Source organism: Rhinopithecus roxellana, chromosome 20, assembly GCF_007565055.1.
Source record: "Rhinopithecus roxellana isolate Shanxi Qingling chromosome 20, ASM756505v1, whole genome shotgun sequence".
NCBI classification, from domain to species: Eukaryota; Metazoa; Chordata; class Mammalia; order Primates; family Cercopithecidae; genus Rhinopithecus; species Rhinopithecus roxellana.
In genome coordinates this window covers 45,558,255-45,583,694 of record NC_044568.1, presented here as the reverse complement: position 1 = coordinate 45,583,694, position 25,440 = coordinate 45,558,255, and the positions used below count along the sequence as shown (strand labels likewise).

General features: G+C 43.9%; 1 protein-coding gene across 1 annotated transcript in view; it reads right to left on the bottom strand.

The window, feature by feature from the left end:
• LOC104670120 (poly(A)-specific ribonuclease PARN-like) overlaps positions 1-25,235 on the bottom strand; it is a 32,489-nt gene extending 7,254 nt beyond the window's left edge. The window contains exons 1-8 of the mRNA XM_030924447.1: positions 25,124-25,235; positions 19,359-19,524; positions 17,754-17,819; positions 16,980-17,018; positions 15,188-15,230; positions 12,845-12,925; positions 8,602-8,658; positions 1,738-1,815 (exon numbers count right to left, since the gene is read on the bottom strand). Coding sequence (XP_030780307.1) covers positions 1,738-1,815; positions 8,602-8,658; positions 12,845-12,925; positions 15,188-15,230; positions 16,980-17,018; positions 17,754-17,819; positions 19,359-19,524; positions 25,124-25,235 — 642 coding nt within the window. The remainder of the gene's footprint in view (positions 1-1,737; positions 1,816-8,601; positions 8,659-12,844; positions 12,926-15,187; positions 15,231-16,979; positions 17,019-17,753; positions 17,820-19,358; positions 19,525-25,123) is intronic.
• Positions 25,236-25,440: the final 205 nt, after the last annotated feature.

Genomic DNA, 25,440 nt, shown 5'->3' with positions numbered 1-25,440 from the left:
TGGTGGCACGCGCCTGCAGTCCCAGCTACTCGGAAGGCTCAGGTAGGAGAATCACTTGAACCCAGGAGACAGATGTTGCAGTGAGCCGAGATCATACCACTGCACTCCAGTCTGGTGAGAGAGTGAGACTCCATCTCAAAAAAAAAAAAGAAAAGAAAAGAAAAGAAACCAGATGTGAGACAGGGCATGCAGATAAAATCGTCAGGATGTTGGAAATGACCAGATCTGGGGACAGAGCTAGAGTCAAAACTGATGCTAAAAACAGGGTTGGTAACTGGGAATCACTTATAGTAATGGGATGAGGAGAAAGAAGTGGTTTGGAGACAGTAAGAAAGAAAAGAAGGACAAGTGAAATATCTCATTTGAGCCACGTCAATTCAATACAACACTTAGTCTGGGGGCTATCCAGGTAGGGATGTCTGGAGTCCAGCATGAAATGTATACCTGGATCTGAAAAGAGACCACAGCTGGGGATAAAGATGTTGGTGTCTACAGCTGAAGCTGTAAAGTCAGTGAGATCACTAAAAGACAAAAAAAGATGAAGAGGAAATAAAAGAGAGTAGAGCAGAGAGTGGCAGGGGACAAGTAACGTAAGGCCACGCACACCGTATGGAGCAGAAGAGGGAGAGCCAGTAGGGGAACCAAAGCAGCTTGTGCTTTGGTCAACCAAAGCAACTTGGCTCAAAGACTGAAAAAAGCACTACTGAGGTCAGCAGAGAGTCTAAGGGAAGCAGCCTAGGAGGGACGATCAAGAATTCTGTAGGAGGCCGGGCGCGGTGGCTCAAGCCTGTAATCCCAGCACTTTGGGAGGCCGAGACGGGTGGATCACAAGGTCAGGAGATCGAGACCATCCTGGCTAACATGGTGAAACCCCGTCTCTACTAAAAATACAAAAAACTAGCCGGGCGAGGTTGCGGCGCCTGTAGTCCCAGCTACTCGGGAGGCTGAGGCAGGAGAATGGCGTGAACCCGGGAGGCAGAGCTTGCAGTGAGCTGAGATCTGGCCACTGCACTCCAGCCTGGGTGACACAGCGAGACTCCGTCTCAAAAAAAAAAAAAAAAAAAAAAAGAATTCTGTAGGACTGGACCCACTTCAGCTGCCACCACTTACCTTCAATGGCCATGCTATGTCTAATTTTAGCAGGAACAAACTAGCAGCCCACACCTGTGGCCTGGGAATCCCTGCCCAGCACTAAATGAGCAAACTACTGGCATTAAGACGATGAAACAAATGTTTAATCTTCCTCTGGCAATGGCAGTGACTGAAGATCCCTTAATAAAAAAGCTTGTGGCCAGGCGCAGTGGCTCACGCCTGTAATCCCAGCGCTATGGGAGGCCAAGGCAGGCAGATTATGAGGTCAGGAGTACGAGACCAGCCTGGCCAACATGGTGAAACCCCTTCTCTACGAAAAATACAAAAATTCGCTGGGCATGGTGATGGGTGCCTGTAATCCCAGCTATTCAGGAGGCTGAGGAAGGAGAATCGCTTGAACTCGAGAAGTGGAGGTTGCAGTGAGCCAAGACTGCGCCACCGCACTCCAGCCTGGGCAACAGAGCGAAAGTACGTCTCAAGGAAAAAAAAACTGCAACTGAGTGCATGAGATTCTGTCTGGGAACATGATGCACACAAGGAAATGGCACCTAAGTAGAGGACAGTTTCTCAGTTAAAAGCATCATAATATTTTTTCACATAAAAAGCATCCTGCTAATATTTAACACAGACCAACAGGTCACTTACCGCAGGCAGAGGGCAGTAGAACTGATGAACTGTGTGCATGACGTCCAAGAGCATATTGTGTCCAATAACAAGTTTTCCCTAAAGAAAGTCAAGGTTAGAAAAAAGACTTCTACATTCAAAATTATACTGGGGTTTGAGAATGTATAGTTCAGATTCCAAGAGGACTTTGTTCTCAACTTGCTTTCCACACTAAAAAAACGAAAGCAAAAACAAAAAAAAAGTACAAATAAGCTAATTTGGGCTGGCTTCACTCCTCCTCCATTTTGGAATGTTAACTCCAGAAGGCAAAGTGAAAGCTCCAAATGACTTTGATGTCACTGATCTTCTTCTTGAATTTTTATTAATTATGCCACCCTCATGAATCAGAAGTAGTAAAATTTTGATCGAAAAGTTTTTTTAAAAGTAAAATCTCGGCTGGGCACGGTGGCTCACGATTGTTATCCCAGCACTTTCAGAGGTCAAGGTGGGTGGATCACCTGAGGTCAGCAGTTCAAGACCAGCCCGGCCAACACGGCGAAATCCCATCTCTACTAAAAATAGAAAAATTAGCCAGGTGTGGTGGTGCATGCCTGTAATCCCAGCTACCCAGGAGGCTGAGGCAGGAGAATCGCTGGAACCCAGGAGGCAGAGGCTGCAGTGAGCCGAGATTATGCCACTGCACTCCAGCCTGGGCGACAGAATGAGACTCTGTCTAAAAAAAAAAAACCACAGTAAAATTTGAAAGCATTGACTCCCTTTAACTGTCAAATAATTTGGGAACAAAACTAAACACAAATTTTAGGGCTGCATCCTTTAAAACAACCCACTTATTTTAAAAGATACATTCATACCAATGCTAAAAGGTAAAAATAACTAATTTCTAACTATATTAAACAGAATTGCATTTCCTATATCACTATGTCAAAATTCATGGGGTATGTTCTTAAATACGTATCCATTAAAAGTCACTGCCTTTCAGCCAACTGAAATACAATATATGTGCTGGCACCCTCTTCGTGCAATGGGCAGTGTGTCTGTCTTATGCTGTATGTGCAACAAATTAGTCCATTTTGATAAAAATTAAACTTCCAAAATGCAACATCAATTTAGATTTAGCCAGCCAGTTGACACCATTTTTAACATAAAACATCAGGGGCCAGGCATGGTGGCTCACGCCTATAATCCCAGCACTTTGGGAGGCCAACGCAGGCAGATCACCTGAGGTCAGGAGTTCGAGAACAGCCTGCCCAACATGGCGAAACCCTGTATCTACTAAAAACACAAAAAATTACCTGAGTGTGGTGGCAGACGCCGGTAATCCCAGCTACTTGGGAGGCTGAGGCAAGAGAATGGCTTGAACCCAGGAGGCAGAGGTTGCAGTGAGCTGAGATCGTACCACTGCACTCCAGCCTGGGCGACAGAGCCAGACTCCGTCTCAAAAAAAAAAAAAATCAGGTTACCACGATGGAGCTTTTTATATGTCCCAAAGGACCTTAAGTGTAACACTGCTTGACTCATGGGACTACACAGTATCTGAAATAATCCTACACAAAATCTCCCAAATCTAACAGAGAAGCTGTCCTTTTGGCTCAGTATTGTTGTACATTCTGAATACCTATGCTAAGCTAAAATAATGAGCACTGATTGAAACCACAGAAAAGATGTGTAGGCAACCCCAAATGGAATGCAAACACTAAGAAATGAACCAAACTGTATTATAAATGACTACCATAATCACACTGAAGGTTAAGAAGAAACAAACTTGGAAAAGAGCATCTTGACTAGATAATGTAAGGCTAAAAACAAAAGGAAATGCACATAAATCATAAATGTTATAATCGCATCAATAAATGTACTTCTCGCCGGGCGTGGTGGCTCAAGCCTGTAATCCCAGCACTTTGGGAGGCTGAGACGGGCGGATCACGAGGTCAGGAGATCGAGACCATCCTGGCTAATACGGTGAAACCCTATCTCTACTTAAAAATACAAAAAACTAGCCGGGCGACGAGGCGGGCGCCTGTAGTCCCAGCTACTCGGGAGACTGAGGCAGGAGAATGGCGTAAACCCGGGAGGCGGAGCTTGCAGTGAGCTGAGATCCAGCCACTGCACTCCAGCCTGGGTGGCAGAGCAAGACTCCGTCTCAAAATAAATAAATAAATAAATAAATAAATAAATAAATAAATAAATAAATAAATAAAATGTACTTCTCGTGAGGTATGGGTTAGTAGCTCTGAAACTACTTTATGTGTATACCAGGTTTAAACAAATAAACACAATGGAAGTAAAAGGAACTGGATTTCTCACTGTTGAGAAAGAAGGCACAAATAAGAAAAGAGAGGAAGCTAAAAATAAGTCATGTGGTATTGTACTGGAATCTGAGGTATCAGTATAAAGGCGTGGATACACCCATGCGCGCGTGCATACACACACACGTTTATTTAGAGACAGGTCTGGCTGTTGCCCAGGCTGTAGTGCAATGGCACCATCATGGCTCACTGCAGCCTCGAACTCCCATGCTCAAGCAATCCTCCCACCTCAGCCTCCCCTATAGCTGGGACCACAGGCATGTACCACCACTCTTGACTAATTTTTTAATTTTTTTTTTTTTTTTGAAATGCAGTCTTGCTCTGTTGCCCAGGTTGGAGCGCGGTGGCACAATCTCAGCTCACTGCAACCTCCGCCTTCCAGGTTTGAGAGATTCTCCTGCCTCAGTCTCCTGAGTAGCTGATACTACAGGTGGTACCACCACACCAGCGAATTTTTGTATTTTTAGTAGAGACGGGGTTTCACCATGTTGACCAGGCTGGTCTCAAACTCCTGACCTCACGTGATCTGCCAGCCCTGGCCTCTCAAAGTGATGGGATTACAAGCGTGAGACACACACCCAGTCAGTTTTTACATTTTTTGTAGAGACGGGGTCTCCCACGTTGCCCAGGCTGGTCTTGAACTACTGGCCTCAAGCAGTCCTCCTGCCTTGACCTCCCTAAGTGTGGGATTACAGGGTTGAGCCACCATGCCCAGCTACATACACATTTATATAGATACACACACACATACATATACAGAGAGACACAGAAATACAGCTGTGTGTGTACATGCCTAGGTCTACATACACACGCTTCTTAGCTCTGTCCAGTGACAGGGCTTAGAAGCAATAATATCACAGCAGTAACGTAGGGCCAGATCTTGGTTTCTAAATATCATTCCCCATTAAAAGGAACGAGAGCTCCATGGAGAAGTCATTGATTCCACAACTGAGCCAGAGAAACTACAAGAATACCAGAAAGCAAGGAAATGCTCAGAAAATGACAGGGGGCTTGTTCAAAGGACACAGGAGCCAAGTCAAAGAAGCTCCCATGGTCAAAGGTGGTACAATTTAAGCAACAAAGTAAACAGTAAAAACACTAGATAATAATCTGTAGAATAAAAAAAATCCCTAAGCCCACACTCATACATAAAAACAATTAAATAAACAAGGGAAAGGGCTGGGTGTGGTAGCTCATGCCTATAACCCAAACACTTCGGGAGGCTGAGGTGGGGGAGACTGCTTGAGCCTAAGAGTTCAAGACCAGCCTGGACAACATGGGAAGACCTCCTCTCCACAAAAAGTATATATAAAAAATTAGCCACATGTGGTAGGTAGCTCATGCCTTTAGTCCCAGCTACTCGGGGGGCTAAGGAGGGAGGATCGCTTGAACCCGGGAGGTGGAGGCTGCAGTGAGCCAGTGTACTCCCAGCTTGGGGAACAGAGAGAGACTGTGTCTCAAAATTAAGTAAGTACATAAATAAACAGGGGAAAAGGGACATTTTTTCTTTTCCGCCCATTTTTTTTTGAGACAGGGTCTCAACTTTGTCGCCAGGCTGGAGTGCAATGGCGCGATCTCAGGTTACTGCAACCTCCGCCTCCCAGGTTCAAGCGATTCTCCTGCCTCAGCCTCTCAAGTAGCTGGGATTACAGGTGTGTGCCACTATGCTCAGTTAATTTTTTTATTTTTAGTAGAGATGGGATTTCACCATGTTGGTTAGGCTGGTGTCGAACTCCTGACCTCCAGTGATCCGCCCGCTTCAGCCTCCCAAAGGACTGGGATTACAGGTGTGAGCCACCATGCCCAGCCCGTTTTTTTCTTTATAGAAGAATTCCAAGAACAAATGTAGAAAGGATGAAGGAAATATAAACTTGCCATCAGAATACCACAGTAATAACTACCGCAGGAAAGATATGCTGATAAGATGATAATATTAGTAGGCAAAGTTTGGGGGAAAACAGGATTTTCATGGTCTCAAAGTATCTCCCCCAAGATATTTATAAGTCAATTAAACTATATAGTTAATTTAACTATAATTTAATGATATAATTTATTAACTATAAAGTTAATTTCACAGAACACAAATCCAGCCAACACCACCTTAACCAAGCGATCAAGATCAACATCGTGGGCAGGGCGCAGTGGCTCACGCCTGTAATCCCAGCACTTTGTGAGGCCGAGGCAGGCGGATCACAAGGTCAGAAGACCGAGACCATCCTGGCTAACATGGTGAAACCCAGTATCTACTAAAAATACCAAAAAATTAGCCAGGTGTGGTGGTGGGTGCCCGTAGTCCCAGCTACTCAGGAGGCTGAGGCAGAAGAACGGCGTGAACCCAGGAGGCGGAGCTTGCAGTAGACCAAGATCGCATCACTGCACTCCAGCCTGGGCGACAAAGCAACACTCTGTCTCAAAAAAAAAAAAAAACAACACCACCATGAACCATCATTTCTGTGGTATTCTTGCCAAACCATATATCCTCAGATCGGTCATTAGAAAATGTAAGACAAATTCCAACTGGGGGACTTCTGACAAAACAGCAATCAGTATCATTCAAAAGTATCCAAGTTACAGGGCCGGGCACGGCGGCTTACGCCTGTAAACCCAGTACCTTGGGAGGCTGAGGCAGGCAGATGACTTGAGGTCAGGAGCTCAAGACCAACCTGGCCAACATGGTGAAAGACCAGAAATTAGCTAGGCGTGGTAGCAGGCGCCAGTAATCCCAGCTACTTGGGAGGCTGAGGCAGGAGAATTGCTTGAACCTGGTAGGCAGAGGTTGTGGTGAGCCAGGATCGCGCCACTGTATTCCAGCAGGACAACAGAGTGAGGCTCCAGCTCAAAAAATATACATATTTAAGGTATAGGATTTATGCATCTTAGTTTAGTCAACATTCACTGAAGACTCAAAAATGTTAAATGTCCAGATTGCTAATAAACAAGGCTTTTTTGTAGTATGCTTTGGGATGTTGACTACCAACGGTCAGCAACATGTTATGAATATTCTGTAGAAGAAAGATGATGTCAGAGAAAAGAAAACAGGTGCAGCAAGCTAAGGTATCTGAATGTGTGTAAGGCAAACAAACGTCCAATCTCGGAAAAGCTGACTAAATTATCATGACGGCTACAGAAGAGCTCAAAACCAACTGATGTTCCGTATCTCTGAATTTTAGGGCCCGCCTCAATCAAAACCATCACTTCTCTGAAGTCTGCTAGCAAGGAGTGCACAACATGAGCAAATGGAACCAGAAACTCAATTCTGCTTTTCTGGATACCTGTAATCTCAGCCACTGCTGAACAGGCTCACAGCTTTGTTTCTATCTGGATCTATCCAACTTTCTATTCGACTTTAATCACCCCACTTACTTGAGCGAGAGAGGTCCTCATGAGCCAACCCTCTTCTTTTACAAGGCTCTGTAAACCTCTGTTTATTCCGGAATGAAGACAGTGGGGGGCCTCTCCTATAGCGCCCCTGTGTTTACAAGCCTGCAGCCAGCAGTGAGACAGCATGAAACTTTGAGAGGGTTTCTATGGCCTTAAAGCTTCCCTGATGCGAAGTTCAGCATCTAAGGTACAAGACGATTCCTTCTCCCAGGGCTAAGTGCTCAAAGAAGAGAATGTCCTAGACTACAGGCAATTCAGCATCCAAGCAAGTTGTCTGTCTAGAACAACCAGCAGCATGACCTAGTTTACCTGCATAAGATGTGGATGCCTGTTTTCTCTCTCTTTTTTTTTTTTTTTTGAGACAGGATCTTAGTCTGTCACCCAGGCTGGGGTGCAATGGCATGATCACAGCTCACTGCAGCCTTGACTTCCCCAGCTCCAGCGATCCTCCCACCTCAGCCTCCCAAGTAGCTGGAACCACAGGCATGTAACACCACACCTGGCTAATTTTTGTATTTTTGGGAGAGATGGGGTTTCCCCACGTGTCCCAGGCTGGTCTCAAACTCCTGAGCTCAAGCAATCCACCCGCATCGGCCTCCCAAAGTGCCAGGATTACAGATATGAGCCACTATCCCCGGCCACCTGTTTTCAGAAAGGCCTCACAAAGCAAGGAAAAACACCCATCATATCTATCATACAGTCCCCTAGCACACTTACACAAATGGCCAATATCTTTTTAAAACGTATCAACTATTATTAAGAATAAGATTCAATTACATTTATGCAGCATAAACAAAGACATCATTATTTTTACCCTCTAGATTCTTCTACTTAGGGAACAAAACACCTTCAGTCAAATATCTATTGTTTCTCCCCTTATTCCTTACTTTCTTATTCCACTTCTTACTGGTTTTGAGAATAACTCTTGGTTTCCATGTAGTCATATAAGGACAACATAGTGTACCCTCCTATGCATTTTTCAAGCAAAGCTCTCTGAAAATTGATTTGAATATAATTTAGCAATTATGTCTCATCAAGTGCATTATAACAATAGTCTATCTTGATGAAGTTCTAACTTCTTCCTTCATACCAGGTAAACATTCTAAATGAGATGAAATGATTAATCTGCAATGATAATTAGACACTTCACCTGAAATAGTATGTTCTACAATCTTGCTAAAAAGTCTAGCTCACTTACCGAATTAGCAATGGCATGAATGACTCTAGAAAATCCCACAGCATCATTCAGCTCCTCCTAATTAAAAAAATATATACAAGTATTACTGATGTATAAATATTCCTTATGTGAATGAATTAAAAACCTACCCGAAAAAAAGACACTGAAATTTTGTATCAAGTTAGATAGCTTTAGTTTCCTGTGCTTTGTGCCTACCTTTCCAAACATCTGCATCTAAAATGATCTACGCACATACTTTTCCTCTATTGTAGAAAGTAGAATGAACAAATGGAAAAGTATTCATTAGTTACTAAAACAACAATGCTTAGGACTTACCCATCACTTCACTGAATTCTTTAGCATTTCCAAGTCTTTCAAGGTGTCTTAAAAACACTAACTTAAAAAGTCGCCACCTGCAGGCTAAACTCAGTAACATTCAATTCTGAGGAAACCCATCTGGCAGTTAACTGATCAAATCAAGCATTTTCATAATTCCTGTTTTTTTTTTCCTTGAAAAATGCATTTTTACAAAATTCTCCCACCCACCTTCTCTTCTATATTCTTTCCAGCAGTGTTGACACTGGCTCAGTGTCTCTCCTATCTTGAAAACCCTCCCCTCCTCTAAGCTCTCTCAGACTACCGCCCCTTCTTCTTGTCTCATCAAAGATAACTTGCTTGAAGGACTTCTCCAGTTTAATTCCCAGGTGTTCCCAGTCCTCTGGCTTCATGCTCACTGAAATTGCTCACCTCCTTAAAACGAACCCGAACACTGGCCAGACGCGGTGGCTCACGCCTATAATCCCAGCACTTTGGGAGGCAGAGGCAGATGGATCACTTGAGGTCCAGAGTTCGAGACCAGCCTGACCAAGATGATGAAACTCCATCTCTACTAAAAATAAAAAATTAACCAGACGTGGTGGTGCATGCCTGTTCCCAGCTATGCCACAGGCTGAGGCAGGAGAATCGCTTGAACCCGGGAGACAGAGGTTGCATGCAGTAAGCCGAGATCGTGCTATTGCACTCCATCCAGCCTGGGCAACAAGAGCAAAATTCCATCTCAAAAAAACCCCCCAAAAAACCAACAAAAAACTAACCCCAAGACTGACAAGTATTTGCAAGGATGTAGAGAAACTGGAACCTGTGTGCTGTTGATGAAAATGCTAAACAGTGCAGCAGCTAAGGAAAACAGTATGGAGGTTCATCCCAAAAAGAATTCCCATATCACCCAGCAATTCCATTCTGGGTATATACCCCAAAGAATTGAAAGCAGGGACTCAAATAGGTATTTGCATACCTGAGTTCACAAGAGCATTATTCACAACAGTCAAAAGCAACCCAAGTGTCCATAAACAAATGGATAAACAAAATGGAGTCTAGCCATACAACGGAATATTATTCAGCCTTAAAAAAGAAGGAAATTCTGACACATGCTATAACATGGGGAACCTTGAGGATGCTATGGTAAGAGAAATAAGCCAGTCACAGGAGGACAAATACTGTACTTACATGAGGTCCTCAGAGTGATCAAATTCATATGACAAAAAGTAGAATAGTGGTTGCCAGGGGTGGGGTGTCTGGGGTGGGAGATGGTGAGTTGCTTGATTAGTACAGAGTTTCAGTTTTGCAAGATGAAGAGAATTCTGGAGATGAATGGTGGTGGTGATGACTGCACAACCATGTTAAAGTACTTGATGTCAGTGAACTGTACATTTAATAGTTAACATGACAAATTTTGTTATGTGTATTTTACCACAATTAAAAATTGGTTTTTTTTGGGCCAGGTATGGTGGTTAACGCCTGTAATCCCAGCACTTTGGGAGGCTGAGGAAAGCAGACCACCTGAGGTCAAGAGTTCAAGACCTGCCTGGCCAACATGACGAAACCCCATCTCTACTAAAAATACAAAAGCCAGATGCGGTGGCGGGCACTTATAATCCCAGCTATTCCAGAAGCTGAGGCAGGAGAATCGCTTGAACTCGGGAGACGGAGGATGCAGTGAGCCGAGATCATGTCACTGCAAGCGAGACTCCGTTTCAAACAAACAAACAAAAATTGCTTTTTTGGTTCTGTTTTTTGTTTTTGAGACAGAGTCTCACTCTGTCGCCCAGCTGGAGTACAGTGGAACGATCTCGGCTCACAGCAACCTCCGCCTCCCGGGTTCAAGTGATTCTCCTGCCTCAGCCTCCTGAGTAGCTGGGAATGCAGGTGCATGCCCCCTGCGCCCGGCTAATTTTTTTGTTCTTTTAGTAGAGATAGGGAAAAACTGTTTTAATTATAATTTAAAAAACTACTGCCAGGGCTGAATCCAGCCATGTCTCAATCCTAACCCCTACATGGGAGCTGACACTGCTTCCCTTGGCTGTGTACCACAATAATCTCCTGGTACATTTTGTCAACTTCTGCCTATCATTTAAATGCTGTTCATCCTCAGGATTCAGTCCCAGATCCTCTTTTCATTCTTCATGTATTCCGCAGTTGCTCTAATCCAGTCCCAGTCTTTCTGCCAATGACAATCATGCCTAGCCCTCACCTCTCTTCTGTGCTCAACACTGACAAACCTGCTGAGAGGATATCCACCCTTGCATGTTCTGAAAACACCCAAAATCTCATCAGGCCAAAACTAGAATGGAACATCTTTTTCCACTCTGGGGGAACATCTTTTTCCACTCTAGGGGACGCCATGGTGCCCTGGTGGCCTCGCATGTATCAAAACAGGTCATGCAGGTAAAGGCTAATCTGTGTCTTGGCTACAGACTCATCTGCATCTTGGCAGAACACATCAGGAGGGAAGAGTGGGAGGCACAGGTTTCTAAGGAGCAGCTATGAGGCCAGCTCCCACCCCCTTCCCTGTCACTCCTGGGAGGCTATCATGAAACAGTTCCTCATCACCTCCTGGGTTCTGAGGACGTGTGAGGCTCTCTGCCTCGCCTTCTCAGAAGAGAGCTGCAGAATACCAAAGCCCTGAGCTGTGGCCTAGAACTGGTTCCTCAGTGAAGCCACATCACACAACACACACTGCAATCATCTCGCACCTTTTCTTTGTATTTTTTAAGACAGGGTCTCACTCTGTCACCCAAGCTGAAGTACAGTGGCATAAACTCAACTCACTGCAACTGCAACCTCCACCTCCTGGGTTCAAGCAATTCTCTAGCATCAGCCTCCCAAGTAGCTAGGACCACAGGTGCGCATCACCACACCTGGATAATTTTTGTATTTTTGTAGAGATGGGGTTTCGCTATGTTGCTCAGGCCGGTCTCGAACTACTGAGCTCAAAGTGATCCTCCCGCCTCAGCCTCCCAAAGTAGTGCTGAAATTATAGGCATGAGCCACCGCACCTGGCCTCTAACTGGCACCTTTTGTTTCTGCGTTGTCCTTTTTAGTATGGTCCCTGACCCGGACTACAGGCAGCACCTTTTGCTCATCTTTCTCTGTATAGGTAATATGCTGTCTCCTAAAGTGGGTCATTGTATCTTTACTGGGTGAGTCAATCTGGAGTGACACCTAATGTATGTATGAGCATGACATTCATCCACGTGCAAATCCACTCCTCTCTCCTCCACCTTTCCCCCTGACCAATGTCACTCCAGCCAACTCCTCCAAGTGAACGGAATGCAATCTACCCCATTGTGCAAATGTCTGGCATAAGCATTTTCCTCCTTCCCCCTTCCTCCTCCACCACCCACATCCAGTCATAAATTCCATGGCTTCTACCTTCCAAATATCTCCAGATTCCATCTACACTGCTACTTACTATCCTACGCCAGGTCACCAACATCTCCTAGCTAGGTTATTCCACAGCTTAACTGGTCTCCTGCCTCCAGTCTTACTCACTCAAAACCATTCACTCTTCACATAGCAAGCAGGATGATGTTCCAATGGCACAACCTAAGCATGTCATCCTCGTCTGTCAGATCATGTGCTCTGAACTTGGTTTAAGGAAAACTAGTAACTATACATGAAGTTAGACGTGGCAGTATTAAAGGGCAGTGACACACAAGCTAAATGAGAATCAAGAATACTTTCTTCAGGACTGGTTTAAGTAGACAGTGGTCAACAGTGACGTCAGACTCACTTTGCTGGCTACGTCTCACACTTAAACCTAACTTCTCCTTATTCTAGTCCAGGTTTTTCTGCCAATTCAATTGTTCTATGAAAGAAAATTATTCATTAAATTGAATCCAACATATGATCTGAACTAGACAGGAATAAATCAATATTTATGTTGCCATTTCTCATCCCCCAAGAACTAACATAGCCCAATTACCTGTTCTTTGGCATGTTTCTGCTGCTCTCTTCTTTTGCGTTCTTCTTCGTCTACTTTGCTGATAACTATGTATCGCTCCTTCTAAAAGACATAAAGCAGATAAACAATTTTCTTTTCTTTTTTGCGACGGAGTTTCGCTCTTGTTGCTCAGGCTGGAGTGCAATGGCACGATCTCGGCTCACTGCAACCTCCACCTCCTGGGTTCAAGCGATTCTCCTACCTCAGCCTCCCGAGTAGCTGGGATTACAGGTGTGTGCCACCACACCCGGCTAATTTTTGTATTTTTAGTAGAGACAGAGTTTCTCCATGTTGGTCAGGCTGGTCTCAAACTCTCGACCTCAGGTGATCCACTCGCCTTAGCCTCCCAAAGTGCTGGGATTACAGGTGTGAGTCAAGCACCCGGCCACAGATATACAATTTTCTAGAGGCAACTTAATTCAAAAAATTCAGATTTCTGCTGCCATTATAATTTTTTTTTTTTTTTTTTTTTTTTTTGAGACAGTCTCATTCTGTCACCCAGGCTGGAGTGCAGTGGCACAACCTCAGCTCACTGCAGCCTCTACCTCCCAGCTTCAAGCAATTCTCCTGCCTCAGCCTCCAGAGTAGCCAAGATTACAGGTGTGCACCAATATGCCCAGCTAATTTTTGTATTTTTAGTAGAGACAGAGTTTCGCCATGTTGCCCAGGCTGGTCTCAAACTCCTGACCTCAAGTGATCTGCCCACCTTGGCCTCCCAAAGTGCAGAGATTACAGGCATGAGCCACCATGCCCAGCAGAAGTTGTAATTTTTGTTAACTACACACTTCTTTTTGTATGTGTGACAGGTTATCACTTCCATTGCTCAGGCTGGAGTGCAGCAGCATGATCACAGCTCACTAAAGCCTCAAATTCCTGGACTCAGGTGATCCTCCCACCTCAGCCTTCTGAGGAGCTGGGACTACAGGAATGTACCACTATGCCTGGCTAATTCCTTTTTATATTTTTAGTAGAGACGGAGTTTCACCATGAGTCCAGGCTGGTCTCAAACTCCTGGGCCCAAATGACCTGCTCATCTCAGCCTCCCAAAGTGCTGGGATTATAAGCCTGAGCCACCATGCCCAGTCACTGCAGTCTTTCATGAGCCAAATATAACAGAAAACACTTTGAAATGCCAACATAAGTTGAGCTGATGCATTACAAACCAAATTTTGTCTCTGTGTTTCCATGACATTTTCCTACAGTTTACTAATTCAACCCAACAGACATCAGTTAAAAATATCAACAGACTGTGAGAATAAGACATTTCCTATGACAAATACTAAAAAAGTTATGTTGCATTTGAACATCGATTTCTGAAGAGTTTTAAAGTAAAATGCATATGTTGTATTAACATTAACAAAACTTACATATATATGTTGTATTAACGTAAGAAAAAACCCTGGATTTTCTGCCAACGTGTCCGGTAACTTGTGCTTTCTTTCCCATATATATTCTGTGTCCACTAAAGATAAACCATCTACCAAGATTATTTTTCTACTGTATTTAATCTCTAATTTTATACCTGACTTAAGAGCAACAACAATTATAAAATTCAAACACTGCAGAAGGAACCCACCACTAGCCACCCACTATCCATCACAATTCTATCAGTGTACCCTGCGTACCCAAGACAATAGCTATGCTTACGACCAGGATTCTAAAATTTAGTTTTATCTGCCCACGCAACATGAAGCCATTTCTTCACATGTACCATTATAGCTTTCTGCCACAGTAAGAATACAAACTAACATTTGTATACTTTCAAGTTTACAAAGCATCACTTCCGCTTACCCACAGTATCAGCATAAAAAGGCTATGAGAAAGTCTAGATCACTGTTACCATGCTCAGCCCCAATGTACAGAAGAGGAAAATGAGGCTTAAAGAGGTCAAATGACTTACCCTAGGTTACCCAGCTCATAGCAAGCATAGACAAGGTACAAATTCTGACTTTCAGCACACTAGGGATTGCGAGCAATGGCTCACGTCACTGCTGTGGCTCACTCTGTGAGGCCGAGGCGGGCAAATTGTTTGAGCCCAGGAGTTCAAGACCAGCCTGGATAACAGGGCGAAATGCTGTCTCTACTAAAAATATAAAAAATTAACCAGGCAAGGTGGCATGAGCCTGAAGTCCCAGTTTGGAAGGCTGACATAGGAGAATCACCTGAACCCAGGAAGTCAAGGCTGCAGTGAGCCGTGATAGCCCCACTGCACTCCAGCCTGGGCAATCAGAGCAAAATCCTGAGAAAAAAAAAAAAAAAACGAAACCCGTATCAGTGTAACAATGAATGTGTTTAATGTTAGCGCTAGGTAATTCTTGGGGTTACCTTTTCAGTTTCTAAAGTCTCAACATGAATGCCTTTCGGATACCTAAAGAAAAGAAAAACATGTTATCAGTAGATGAGTCAATGACAGCTAAATCCCAAAGTATTTTATAAGCAACTATCCAGCTATAAATTAAGTAACGTAAGTTTTATTAATTATGAAAGAATTATCACTACAATGAAGACTTTATAGCACATTTATTTTATAACGTTTCAGCTGCTAAATGTTTCCTTACCCTTGCTCTTAAACACATAAACATGGATTTGACTTTCAAATTAATTTTTTTAGGACTTAGGCATTTTCTTTCTTTTTTTTTTTTTTGAGATAGAGTCTTGCTCTGTCGCCCAGGCTGGAGTGCAGTGGCGCAATCTCTGCTCACTGCAAGCTCCGCCTCCTCGGTTCACACCATTCTTCTGCCTCAGCCTCCAGAGTAGCTAGGACTACAGGCGCGCGCCACCACACCCCGCTAATCTTTTGCATTTTTAGTAGAGACAGGGTTTCACTGTGTTAGTTAGGATGGTCTCAATCTCCTGACTTTGTGATCCGCCCGCCTTGGCCTCCCAAAGTGTTGGGATTACAGGGGTGAGCCACTGCGCCCGGCCAGGACTTAGGCATTTTCTAAAATGTCCTACATCTCAAAATACAGTCAACTCATTACCACAGAGTCAAATCTTTCTTCCAAATACAAAAATGTTTCCTAACTGAAATTGTGAAAGTCTTATTTTATTTTATTTACTTATTTATTTTTTGAGATGGAGTCTTGCTCTGCCACCTAGGCTGAAGAACCGACCCGCAATCTTGGCTCACTGCAACCTCTGCCTTCCAGGTTCAAGTGATTCTCCTGCCTTTGCCTCCCAAATAGCTGGGATTACAGGCATGTGCCACCATGCCCAGCTAAATTTTGTATTTTTAGTAGAGATGGGGTTTCACCATGTTGGCCAGGCTGGTCTTGAACTCCTGACTTCAGGTGATCTGCCCACCTCGGCCTCCCAAAGTGCTAGGATTATAGGAGTGAGCCACCACGCCCGACCTGAAAGTCTTTTTAGATTGCACGGGGCATATAAAGAGGAGGTTTTAGACGGCCAACTCTGCTGTAGTTTTGCATGGTATTAACAGTTTGCATCAGCCAACAAGGAGAAGGATGTGGAATGCAGCTGCAGTAGGCTGCAAGGACGACATGACAGGAAAGGAGTGTGGGCATGGGCAAACTAAACAGCCCTTTTCTATTGTGTTCAAAGTATATTCCCAGTATACATGTCACCAGTAGATTCCAATGGAAGAACAAGGTCCCCAAAGTCAAATGGAAATGTCCACCTGTCTATGTCAATGTTCAATTTCTGAATTGAAGACCCACCTGCAAACACAAGGAAACCAAGGGAAACATCCTTGGAAAAATACACACACAAACGTCTGGATGTTATTTCAGAGGATTCACAGACCTCCTGAAACCCATCCATAGTCTTACCCTAAGTTAAGAACTCTTGCTTTACCAAAAGCATTCATCTGAGTATTTCCTAGGTCTGAAAACCCCCAAAGGACAAAAACACTACCAATCCATAGCTTAATGGATGCACCAAAGTGATAATTATTTTAAGAAGCCTTAAAGCATCTGTTAAAAAACAATAACAAAAGAAAATTAAATGAGTATTCAACTTAAGAAAGCAGGGGAACTCGGTGGGGTCAAATCACTGAGAACCGCAGAATTTCAAAAAGGAAATGAGAGCTAAGAGATTATATTTAGTCTTTAAATCCTGGGTCCCCCACAGAGCTCCTGTATACAATATAAATACTTACTTCCAGCTCAAAGTCTGATAAATTAGTTTTCTTTGGAACCTATAAAAACAAAAGAAAAGGTATTGATTTTAGCTCATTAGAAGTAAATCCGAACTGATCAAGCATTTGTTGAGAAGGATTTCACTTTAAAAAGAGACTTCATTAGAACTGACAGGTAATTTGCAAACAAAAATAGGCAGGTTAGTTGACGTGGGGGGAATTCCTCATCACTTGTCTTCTAAAATTTTCTTTAATATTATACTGCTTTTATTGAAGAGGTAGAAGTTCTTGTCTAATCAAAATATTGCTTCCTGCAGCTGCATAGAGTTTTAAAGTAGACAGATGCATTAAAATACTTTTGTGAAGCTCCTCACAAAGTAAAAGGAAAAAAAGACAATCACGTTACTGACTCTTTGAAATGCTAATGTTTTTTAAATGCAGAGAGAAATTAAAAGGCTAGAAGTAGCCTGAAAGTGAATTCTTTCTTCTGAAGCCTTCATGTACTAAGCACTCCTCAAGGCCAAAGTAATTATGCCACTCTTGGGCATAACTGAAAGTCAAGGTTGCACAACAGTGTTCTCCGCTCCAGGTACAGGACAAAGCATTCATTCAGTGTCTCAGTATACACAGTCATCCCCACTGTGTAACACTAAAGTTAGTGCTTAATTCTTGAGAACATACTAATAATAAAAAGACCCTTTATAAAGGTGTTTTTAAAAGACTAAATGCATCAAATGCCACAAATCATCTACCTTTCCGAAAAAAGAACATGCAGAAATGTTCAGGACAACTAACCCGGTACATGGCTCTAAATTCAAGTTCTTGTTTTCTTCACTTTGTAATAAATCTTCTATTTTCTCTCTGAGGAATTAGAATAGACCATGACCATCAGTACCTTTAAGGAATTAAGTCATCAACCAAGAAAATAATCACAACCAAAAACATTCTAAATATAAGAATGTGTGACAATGTAATTCTACCAAATTACCCTATAACTTTTAGCTCAAAGACTTTTTTAAAAATGCTTTATTTTGACCTAGGCATAGAATAGCACTCTGGGAGGTCGAGGTTGGGGGGATCACTTGAGCCCAGGAGTTCGAGACCAGCCTGGGCAATATACTGAGAGCCCCTCACTACAAAAAATAAATTTTAAAAATTCACTGGGCATGGTGCAGTGTAACTGTGGTCCCAGCTACTCCAGAAGCTGAGGTGGGACGATCACCTGAGCCTGGGAAGTTGAGGCTGCAGTGAGCCATGATCACACCACTGCACTCCAGCCTTGGCAACAGAGCAAGAACCTGTTTCAAAAAATAAATAAAATTTTTAAAAAAAGCTTTATTTGGCATATTTTGGGGGGAAGAGGGTTACTGTTGTTATTAATTAGTGACAACTTCTCAAGGACTCGTTAGTGCAAGTGATTTAATTTTTGACTTTCCCAGTAAAATGGTTACACCAACAACTAAGCTAAGCAAGACCAGATGCTTATCCAAGATCACATCTGCTTGTTAGCACCTTTACTGCAAGCAAAGAGAACATGGACATGCTGCCAACTGGATAAGCCTGATCCACTACTCTGCCTTCAAGGACACCAGACAGTGGCTGTCAGGTATTCAGTCCATGCAAGTTTTAGAAGTCAGTTGATTAGTATTTAAAAAACAAGAAAAGGGGCCAGGCAATGGCTCAGGCCTATAATCCCAGCACTCCAGGAGGCCGAGGCAGGAAGATCCCTTGAGCTCAGGAGTTTGACACCAGCCTGGGAAACACAGTGAGATCCGTCTCTATTTAATTAAAAAAAAAAAGTCCACACAGGTCTGCCCACGTACAGAAATCTCGTGCCTAGTAACATGTAGCAAGTCCGAATACAATACATGGAACTCTATTTACAATTTGTTGCTGTTGCACAAATTTGAATATGCTGGCTAGGCATGCTGGCTCACGCCTATAATCCCAACACTTTGGGAGGCTGAGGCGGGCGGATCACTTGAGGCCAGGAGTTCGAGACCAGCGTGGCCAACATGGCAAAACCTCGGATCTACTAAAAATATAAAAATTAGCTGGGTGTGGTGGCGCACGCCTATAATCCCAGCTACTCGGGAGGCTGAGGCACAAGAATTGTTTGAACCTGGGAGGCAGAGGTTGCAGTAAGCCACGATTACACCATTGCACTCCAGCCTGGGCAACAGAGCAAGATTGTTTCCAGCCTGGGCAACAGAGCAAGATTGTTTCAAAAAAAAAAAAAAAAAAATTTTTTTTTTAATATGCCACAATTACATCCTGCTATTCACAACATCACACCTGTGTGTGTACTATGTTTGCAAAGTACAGGTTTGAGATATACATGCCTGTCATGCCCCAATATACAGCACACAATGCACGTTTAGTTTTAGTTTAGGAACTTACACCACTTGGTCAATAAATTTCTTTTGATCCTCAGGAATCGTGACAGGACATTTGGAAGTGTTAGGAGATACGTAGGACAGAGCTCCTGCACCATTCGCCTGTGAACGTTTTTCATCATACTGCTCTCTTAACTGTCTTTCTTCTTCCTGATTTAAATATGGAATTCCTAAGCATGATTTTAAAAAGAACACATTAGCAGAAGTAACTGTCTAACATAAAATTTGTTTAACAAACCAAAGAGTCTGAATTACTCAGGAAAGATTTACCATATTTAACTACATCTCTAAAAATGAATAGAAAGGCAAGTGATTTTGAAATGTGTTTATCATTCATCCATTCAATCTTCTTTCAAGAAATATTTATCTGGCACTTACGCTTTGCCAAAGCATTATATTAGGCACTGGGGAATGAACAGTGACAAGCTGATGCATCCTTCTCTGTAGTAAAGGGAACTACTTCTGACAAGATAATCAGGAAAGTAAGGGAAAACCCAAAGGATGAGAATAATTCGGATATGAAAGGAGCTAGGGGAAGAATCCTTCCGGTAGGGGAAACAAGTATGAATACCCAGAAGATGGCAATGGCTAGGACTGTTCCAGGAGCAGCAAGGAACTGGTGTAGCCAGACGTCATGAGCAAAAATGGAATGGTACAGCATCAGATTGGAGAGAGTATGGAGCAAGATTCTGTAGGCCCTCACAGGCCAGGGTAAGAAATGCACATTATGGCCGGGCGCGGTGGCTCACGCCTGTAATCCCAGCACTTTGGGAGGCCGAGATGGGCGGATCACCAGGTCAGGAGATCGAGACCATCCTGGCTAACACGGTGAAACCCCGTCTCTACTAAAAAAATACAAAAAACTAGCCGGGCAAGGTGGCGGGCACCTGTAGTCCCAGCTACTCAGGAGGCTGAGGCAGGAGAATAGCGTAAACCCGGAAGGCAGAGCTTGCAGTGAGCTGAGATCCAGCCACTGCACTCCAGCCTGGGCGACAGAGCCAGACTCCATCTCAAAAAAAAAAAAAAAAAAAAGAAATGCACATTATTCTAACAGTGACTGGACAACATTAGAAGATTTTGAGCAAGATAATTACCTTACCTGCATAATGCTTAAAAGGCCATGACAACTACTCTGAGAGTGGAAGTCGGGAAACAAGTTAGGAGCAATTATCCAGGCAAGAGACAAGAGCTGGATCAGAGGTCAGCAAATTTTTTCTTTGTTTTGTTTTAAGACAAAGTCTTACTCTGTCACCCAGGCTGGTGAGCAAGGGCACAATCTGAGCTCACTGCAACCTCTGCCTCCCGGATTCAAGCAATTCTTCTGTCTCAGCCTCCGGAGTAGCTGGGATTACAAGAGTGCGCCATCACACCAGACTAATTGTTGTATTTTCAGTAGAGACAGAGTTTCGCCATGTTGGCCAGGCTGGTTTCGAACTCCTGACCTCACCACCCACCTCAGCCTCCCAAAGTGCTGGGATTATAGGCGGGAGTCACTGCCACCATGCCCGGCCAGCAAACTTTTTCTTAAAAGGCTTGATGGTAAATGTTTTAGGCTTGTGGGCCATGGGGGTCTCTGTTGCAATACTCAGCCCTGCTGTTGTGGCACAAAAGCAGCCATACACAGAATGTACATGTACGGGGATAGCTGTAGTCCAACAAATCTTATTTACAAAACACGGAGCAAGCAGTGGGCTGTCGTTTGTAACCCTGGCGTTGACTACAGAGATGGCAGGGTAGATGGAGACAGTGATTTTCTAGACATAAGAGGTAACATTTACTGATATCCTGGAGATGAAGGATAAAGGGAAAGGCAAATCAGGAAAAACACCTTGCAGCTGGGCGCAGTGGCTCATGCCTGTAATCCAACCACTTTGGGAGGCCTGGGCGGGTGTATCATGAGATCAAGAGACGGAGAAAATCCAGGCCAACATGGTGAAACCCCATCTCTACTAAAAATACAAAAATTAGCTAGGCATGGTGGCGCGTGCCTATAGTCCCAGCTATTTGGGAGGCTGAGGCAAAAGAATCGCTTGAACCCAGGAGGCAGAAGTTGCAGTGAGCCGAGATAGTGCCACCGCACGTCAGCCTGGTGACTGAGCGAGACTCCGTCTCAAAAACAAAACAAAACAAAAAAAAACCTTGCTCTTTGGTTCAAGCAATTGGGAAGATGGTAGGGCCACTAACTGATGTGAAGACAAAGAGGAGAAAAATAGGTATCGGGGTCCAAGGAGTGAAAATCAGAAGCTACCTTTTGGACATACTATTTTTTTTCTTTTTTTTTAGGATGAAGTCTTGCTCTGTCACCCAGCCTGGAATGCAATGGCACAATCTCGGCTCACTGCAACCTCCACCTCTCAGGTTCAAGCAATTCTCCTGCCTCAGCCTCCCAAGTTGATGGGACTACAGGCACCCACCACCATGCCCAGCTAATTTTTGTATTTTTAGTAGAGACAAGGTTTCACCATGTTAGCCAGGCTGGTCTTGAACTCCTGACCTCGGGTGATATGCCCATCTCAGCCTCTCAAAGTGCTGGGATTACAGGCATGAGCCACTGCGCCCAGCCACGGACATATCAAATCATCTAAGGGTATACGCAAATTAAAACTTGCAGTTACAAGCCTATAGCTCAAGAGAAAGGTGTCGAAATATAAATGTAGTTATCACTGGGATATAGGTGGTATTAAAAGCCATGGGGACCAGGTGCAGTTGCTCATGTCTGTAAGCCCAGCACTATGGGAGGCTGAGGCAGGCAGATCACCTGAGGTCGGGAGTTCAAGACCAGCCTGACCAACATGGAGAAACCCTGTGTCTACTAAAAATACAAAATTAGCCAGGCATGGTGGCACATGCCTGTCATCCCAGGTACTCGTGAGGCTGAGGTAGGAGAATCGCTTGAACCCAGGAGGCGGAGGTTGCGGTGAGCCGCGATTGCGTCATTCCACTCCAGCCTGGGCGACAAGAGCGAAACTCCGTCTCCCAGAAAAAAAAAAAAAACACCACGGGAGGCCGGGAGCCTGGCTCATGCCTATAATCCCAGCACTTCGGGAGGCTGAGAAGGGCGGATCACTTAAGATCAAGAGTTTAAGATCAGCCTGTTCAATATGGCAAAACGCCCTCTCTATCAAAAAGTACAAAAATTTGCCACGCATGGTGGCACGCGCCTGTAGTCCCAGGTACTCAGGAGGCTGAGGTGGGAGAATCACGTGAATCTGGGAGGTGGTGGTTGCAAGTGAGCCAAGATCACACCACTGCACTCCAGCCTGGGCAACAGGGTGAGACTGTCTCAAAACAACAATAACAACAAAGCCACGGGACACTAAGGAATTTGTAGAAAGAACAATGAATGCACAAAACCACCATCTGTCAACGATAATTGTTTAAAGCAAGAATTATCAATGGATGCTAAAACTAACTGGCAAAAAAAGTGGTCCAAGTTAACATTACCAGTAACAGGACAAATGACATCATGTGCCTCCTGGCATGATACACGGAGAACAATACACACAAAGGAGAAGCAGGGAAGGCAATAGATAGTGAAAAAGCAATGTAAGTCAACAGATTGCTGAAATAGGTACCAGAGCAAGGTGAATTAGAAGCACAAGAAGTAGTACTCTCAAAGAAACATACATAGAAAACACTAAAAACAATAAATGAGGGCCATGCACAACAGCTCATTCCTATAATCCCAGAGCTTTAGGGGGTGGCGGCAGGAATACTGCTTGAACCCAGGAGTTTGAGACCAGCCAGGACAACATAGTGAGAACCTGTCTCTATAAAAAAACGTCAAAATTAGCTGGGCATGATGATGTGCGCCTACGGTTCCAGCTACACGGAAGGCTGAAGTTAAGAGAATCACTTGGGCCAGGGGATCAAGGTTGCAGTGAGCCATGAATGTGCCAGTGCACTCCAGCCTGGTGACAAAGCAACACCTGTCTCAAGAAAGAAAAAAAAAAAAAGATAGTAAATGAGAGGTGCAGTTTTTGACCCTAAGGTCCATGACCCTGCCACTGGTATAGAGGACTAAAGACAGATAGAAAGAAAGACTGCTGACCACCTGGTCAAGAAACAGACCAGAGCATTTGCTGGTTATCCTTGAGGATACTAAAGTCACCCAGAGAAGGGCAGGAGTGGAGAGAATGATAACACACCAAAGCCAAGGCTATGATGCGCGCTGCGCCTACAGGAGTCAGCACAGAGGGGCTGCAGAGCTAGTGACAGCCTGAGAATGGTGGCTCCTGTACAAAAGAAAATTCAGGTGCCAGATGTGGCGATCACACCTGTAATCCCAGCATTTTGGGAGGCCAAGGCAGGTGGATCATCTGAGGTTGGGAGTTGGAGACCAGCCTGGCCAACATGGAGAAACTGTCCTAGTAAAAATAAAAATTAGCGGGTGTGGTGGCACATGCCTATAATCCCAGCTACTTGGGAGGGTGAGGCAGGAGAATCACTTGAACCCGGGAGGCAAAGGTTGCGGTGAGCCGAGATCGCACCATTGCACTCCAGCCTGGGCACAAGAGCAAAACTCTGTCTCAAAAAAAAAAAAAAGAAAATTCAGGTGTCTAAAGGTGGCATGGGGAAACAAGGAGGACACCTAGCACAGCCTGGCCAGAGGAAGACAAGAGTGAGAGGGAAAACCACCAGGGATGGAGAAGGCTACAAGGGAAACTAACAAGAGGAATCACCTGGTTTCCTTCCAGACAAGGAAATCAAAGAACTTGAGAGAAGACGGCTGTAAGGAAAGGGCCTGACATTTACAAAGCCTGAATGGAAAGTCTTGCAAATGGAGAGAGATGAGGGTGTAAGTCAGATTTAGAGCATATCAACAACAGCATGGGATGAGGCTTGGTAGTATGGATGACCTGGAAGTCCTAACTATTGTAACTAAAATATTCCAGGGCATGACTATAAAACAGAAGAAGGAGGCACATTCCAATCTGGCTGTTTCTCTTCTTCTATGAAAAAAAAAAAAGTTAGAACTATGCATCCATACGAGTACCGGATAAAGTGGTTCCTTCAAGAAATGTTGCCACTAGTCCAATACAATGCTCTAAATGCATTTGGAACTTCTATTTTATAATGGCTTTCAGAGTCAAGTATGAGACTAATAAAAAAAAATTTCTTTATAATACCCAAACTGTATTGCTCTGCTGGTTCAGTCACTATGTGAAGCACTTTTGGCTCAAAAAAAGTTTCTTTTCATTACCTCCAAAGATTGAAATCAACAAAAATTAAGATGCAGCACCAATGAAGCAATTAAAAAACAATACGGGCCAGGCCCGGTGGCTCATGCCTGTAATCCCAGCACTTTAAGAGGCAAAAGCGAGTGAATCACGTGAGGTCAGGAGTTCAAGACCAGCCCGGCCAACATAGTGAAACCCCGTATCTAGTAAAAATACATAAATCAGGTGTGCGTGGCAGCGTGTGCCTGTGGTCTCAGCTACTCAGGAGGCTGCAGTATGAGAATCGCTTGAACCCGTTAGCGGAGGCTGTGGTGAGTCGAGATCACACCACTGCACTCTAGCCTGGAAGTGAGATTCTGTCTCAAAAAAAAAAAAAAAAAACACCAATATGGCATGGGTACTAAACACCTTGCAAAGAGGTTCTGCTGAGAAGAGGAGAATTCATTTGAAGCCCATGTACTTTTTTCTGAGAAAAGTTCAGTTATTCTTGTTGGGATAAACCTCCTTCCCTCCTTCATTCATTAATTCTACAGTCACCATGGGGAAAAAAAAGCAAAATTTATGTAAATAATTAAATTAAAATATTGACCTTGTACATACTTAATACCACTGCAAAAAGCACGGTCTTCCCAAACACTTTTGGAGAAACAAATGAAGAGGAAGGAAAACCAATCTGAAACGCTCTGACGTCCAGTACTCATGCACCCATTTATGCATCAAATATTTGGTGGTCACCTCCCTGATACAAAAAAGAAATCATGCTATGCAAGGGGATGTGAAGTGAACGAGACACAGTCCCTTCCTCAAGTGCTCCCCAGGCCATCACCCTAGCAAGTTAGCTATTATCAATCGTGCAGTCTCCGTACTTTCCTTCTCTCGTAAGAAAGTAAGAAACTGTCTCCAACT